Here is a 4,674-nt window from a genome sequence, read left to right on the forward strand (position 1 = left end):
GCCACGCTACGCAACCCACCGCTCACTTGTCTCTCCCCCCCTCCCTTCCTTGCTCCCAATCCTTCTCCCCCTACCACTACCACCACCACCTCCGCAGTAGAGTGTCCCTCACTCGCTACACCAGCACCATCCCCTCCCCGGCATAAGCGCACAGTGCTGCTGTCAGTTTTATACGGGTGGCTCCGGGATAAAACTCGCTATCCATGGACAGCCTGTGATAATCTGGGGAAACCGTTAGGCTGGCCGTTGTTGACCGTTACGTTTTGAGTGTTTGAAATAGGTGAGAGTGGGTTCGAAACAATGTCCGGGGGAGATGTAAGCAACCTGGGGAGCAGCGGGGTTGCCGATAACCCAGGAGTGACCATAAAACAAAGAACTGCAGCAGAAAAATGTACGTCAGTGCAGAATGGCGCCATCAGCTCACCAATGGACGAGAGAGAGACCAATGCCGCTCAGAGGGGATCGAATCAGTGTTCATTTCACCTGTGGTCCAAGAAGGCGCTCCTCAATCGGAAGGATATTCCCAAGCACCTGCAATTCAATCCCTACATTGAGACGGGATATCGGCCCCTGCTGTCGGTGTGGGGATGTCTTATGAGTCTTTTTTACTTCCACAATGAGACCATCAATATCATCACTCACGGTAAGAATAAACGAGTAAAGCAAATTTTCAGATGCAACACATAATCCACCCCGATTGTTTTGACGTATTCAGTGACTTGTCGCAGTTCCGTTTTCGTTTAAACATCGTTACAAGTCGGTAATATGAGACAGAGGTTCATGTCCAAAACAGTTATGGGCTGAAAATAAAATAAGTGTAGTAATTCTTTGTCATGCGCCTAAATCAAAGTGTATGGTACCAAAATAGTATCAGTTCATATATGTATGTCATTCTACGTGTATTCATATCGTCAAAAGTCTAATCCCAAAGTTCATCCTGGTTGTACGTGATGAAAATAATGTCTTAAGGTCGTATTCGTATTCTGCGCTGTGGCTTGGAGACATCATAATTATAATACCTTTTCCATAGAGACCTGTTATGGTAGTTATACCTCCGTATCCTGTTTCATTGATGCAAACACTGTCGGTATTAAAACTAACAAATAAAATGGAATGTTAGGCCGTAATATGAAAACTCACATTTAAGGTGTTATGTTCATACTTCGTACGGTCGTATCATTTTGTGGTATTTGAGTATATCATCCTTAATGCAAACTTAGACGTGGTAGTGATTTAGTATTATCCTTAATGCTAACTTTGACGTGGTAGTGACTTAGTATTATCCTTTATGCTAACTTAGACGTGGTAGTGACAGTATTATCTGTATCTGCTGATATTTCCTGTCTGCCCAAATTATTTTGTTGATCTACTGTATGTATGGACACGTGTAGTAGAGCTTGTCATGCATGATACAGTTGTGTGCCAGCCGGTTGGTGCGGTGCATATTACCAGACTCCAATTAGTTCATCCAGGATATTTGTGCTAATAGTATTGTCTGTTAAGCAAACTAGCCATCCGTCTGCATTTTAGCTTAGCTATTTTCTCTTTATCCATTTACTGACAACACTTCATACATAGAGTTCATTCAGATATTTCTTCCATCTCCATCACTATTTACAGCCATCCTCAACTACCTTGAAGTCAGAAATGAACGAGATAACTCGAATATGTAATTAACTCTGTGTATTGGGAAACAACTCATCCTAAGGTCCATGTATATTATCTATTTGTATTACCATTCACCACTTGATGGGAGGTGATGGCAACCATATCATCCACTCACTTGATGTAGTGCTGCCTTCTTCCTTCCCCAGTTTTCTTCCATAACAGTGTCTGCCCTCCTCTCTTACTGTTTCTCCTTCTCCTTCCCGTCGCCTTTCCCCCCTTCCCCCCTACTTCAGGTGGCTCTCCTCTTACTGACAAGTCTAATGGTTTTCTTTAACTCAGAAAACCACGTAAAACGCTGGGTGATGACCATATTATTCGCGGGGTGAAGCCTGCTATGGTGCCTCTTAACTGGGTGGAGAGACGCAAGTGCGCCGTCTATTCAGGAACCAAACCCCCACACTGTTCCCCCCGCCTCGCTGTGGTAAGGCGCTGTCAGTTGCAAGGGAATATTACTTCACTGCACGGGACGACCCAACATAGTCGGTTGCTTGCCGACTGTTAATGGTTGATCAACATCAACAACAGCCATTCATCACCATTCTCAGCCAACCTCACTTCATAAATAAACATATCTACCCAGTAATGGTTCATATATGCTATCCTTTATCATTCCTCCCTGTTTATCCTCGTTCGCATTATTCCCTGCTAACCTCGCCTCATTTACCAAATACTCGTTGGCATGGCATAGATCTGTCGGAACACACATATACACACACATTACACCTTGATATTTTCTTGTTTGTACGGTATAGTATTTGTCTATAATGTGAATATTAAAGACAAATACAGTACGGTATAGGGAGTAACATTCGAATATTGTGAGGCGTACTCGACAAAATACGTAGCTGTGAAAGAATCGCAGGATTTAAGCAAACGATATCACGGTCGGTCATAGCATTAATAAAAAAAAAAAAAAAATCTATACTATAGCAGGTTTCCATCTGACGAAACTGGACCACTCCCACAACTCTAACACGAAGGTGTGGGTGCTGAAATGCATGGAATTCGGTGAGCTTTAGTAATGTGATAATGATCAGATTTATCTCTCAATCTGACTGCGCTTGACCATGAGCGAAGCTGAAAAGGGGTTGGTGACCTTTGTCAGATGAGAACTAATTCACTAATACATCACGAGCCCAGTCATATCAGTGTTATGGGTAAGCACCTCGTACACAGTGTAATGCATTCAGATCAATATCACACTATGTTGCTTAAGAGAATTGTCTAAACAAATCAGTCGGTGGAAGTAAACCATCTCGATTTTAATGTACAGTACACACCTTGTAGCCCAACCAAGAGGCATCGATATTGCTGTGGATTTTCATAGATTTTTATTAATAATGTAATTATTGCCGCTTGAGATCATTTCCACACCTTTCAACCCAAGAGAATGATTTGGCAGCGACTGGCATGGATTTTTGTTAATGAACTTGTGATCCAGTATGTCAGCGTTACTATAAATTAATTCCGCTGTTGATCCTGTCGTTTTAGGCGGGAAGAAGGATTGGGAAGGAAATGAAAATGGTATTAGATATTTAATTGTTGTCGTGCGATCTTGGCGTTAGGTACTTATTTAGCTTTTGTTGTTGCTGTATAAAGACGAGAACAGTACGGTAATACAGATAACAGAACAGTACGGTAATACAGATAACAGAACAGTACGGTAATACAGATAACAGAGAACAGTACGGTAATACAGATAACAGAACAGTACGGTAATACAGATAACAGTTGATACCCGGTAGATGAAAAGTAAGATGGGTAGGATACATTGGTATAATCTTGCAGGTAATTTATAGCTGCGATTTCTTACTTCCTTCACTCGTTGAGCCCTGGGATGCTTTTCATTTTATTCTATTCGTTTGGCGATTTTATTCAGCGTTGGATAGACTTCGAACTGGAGTAAGCTAGATATATCGGTAATCTTGGTAAACCTCCTGAATACAACATATCTTTCTAAAGTTAAAAATCGTCTGGGTTAGATAATAACTCGTATGTCTCGCCATAACAAACCCCTAGAATACGTGATCCCTATAATGTTGAATAAAACCGTCTACAGTAGTATCATCAACAGAAAAGAAACTCGTCCGGAATAACAGATTAAAGGTTGATACAAAAGGAGGGGACAATGTAAAACAAAGACTCTTGGCTTTGTCTCAGTCGTCTCTCTCTCTCTCTCTCTCTCTCTTTCCTGTTAAACCCCCTTTAACTCCTACATTACATGCACGTGACCGGTAGCGCGCGCGCACACACACACACACACACACACACACACACACACACACACACACACACACAGGACAGGATGTATTTTATGTACGGTTATGCTGTAAAGAATGTATGATAAACGTGCTGAGATACATAACGGTAAGAAATCCAAGGAAATAGTTGCTTAGAAATTACTTCTCAGACCTCGCAACTCAACCCCAGGGACATTCTACTTAAAATCTGGTATTTCTTTGTTGTGTAGCCTACCCGTTGGAGTTTCTTGCTTTATTCTGTTGTTGTCACTTGAAAGACTATCTGGGTATTGTTTAGAGTTATAATTCATGGTTAATTCTCTTCAACCCGACGACGCATTTGTTTTTCTTGCGCTATAACCAGGCGACTTAATTCGAGAAAAACCTTTAGTAGTGAGGGATTAATGAAAGCTGTATCTAACTCCTCCATCTCCAGAAGTTGCCTCGAATGTGTTTATAATCATTTGGTGGCAACTGTGCTAAATTTAACGCACAGTACCAACTTTATCTGAGTGTAATGGATAACTTTTCAGCCCAAGAACAGTTTTCCGTCTTGTTTCAGCTAACGTCACTTAAAATTACTATATATATATATATATATATATATATATATATATATATATATATATATATATATATATATATAAAAGACTAATTTTTAAATGCATCAATTCGAGGATCTTTCATTTTACTCCAGCCAACATCAGTGTTTTATTAAGTGATATAATTCAGCTTGAGGGGAGAGGGTTCGAATTTGAGAGGATAT

The 4,674-nt window shown here is 40.8% G+C and overlaps 1 protein-coding gene across 1 annotated transcript in view; it reads left to right on the forward strand.

Annotated features, from left to right (window-relative positions):
* The first annotated feature begins 300 nt into the window (after nt 1-300).
* Nucleotides 301-4,674, forward strand: part of LOC145403728 (progestin and adipoQ receptor family member 4) — a 98,809-nt gene continuing 94,435 nt past the window's right edge. Inside the window, exon 1 of the mRNA XM_080275408.1 lies at nt 301-643. Within this exon, the coding sequence (XP_080131534.1) occupies nt 301-643 (343 nt within the window). The remainder of the gene's footprint in view (nt 644-4,674) is intronic.

Source organism: Coenobita brevimanus, chromosome 61 (assembly GCF_032717465.1).
Source record: "Coenobita brevimanus isolate Jiangsu-jjx chromosome 61, ASM3271746v2, whole genome shotgun sequence".
Lineage (NCBI taxonomy): Eukaryota > Metazoa > Arthropoda > Malacostraca > Decapoda > Coenobitidae > Coenobita > Coenobita brevimanus.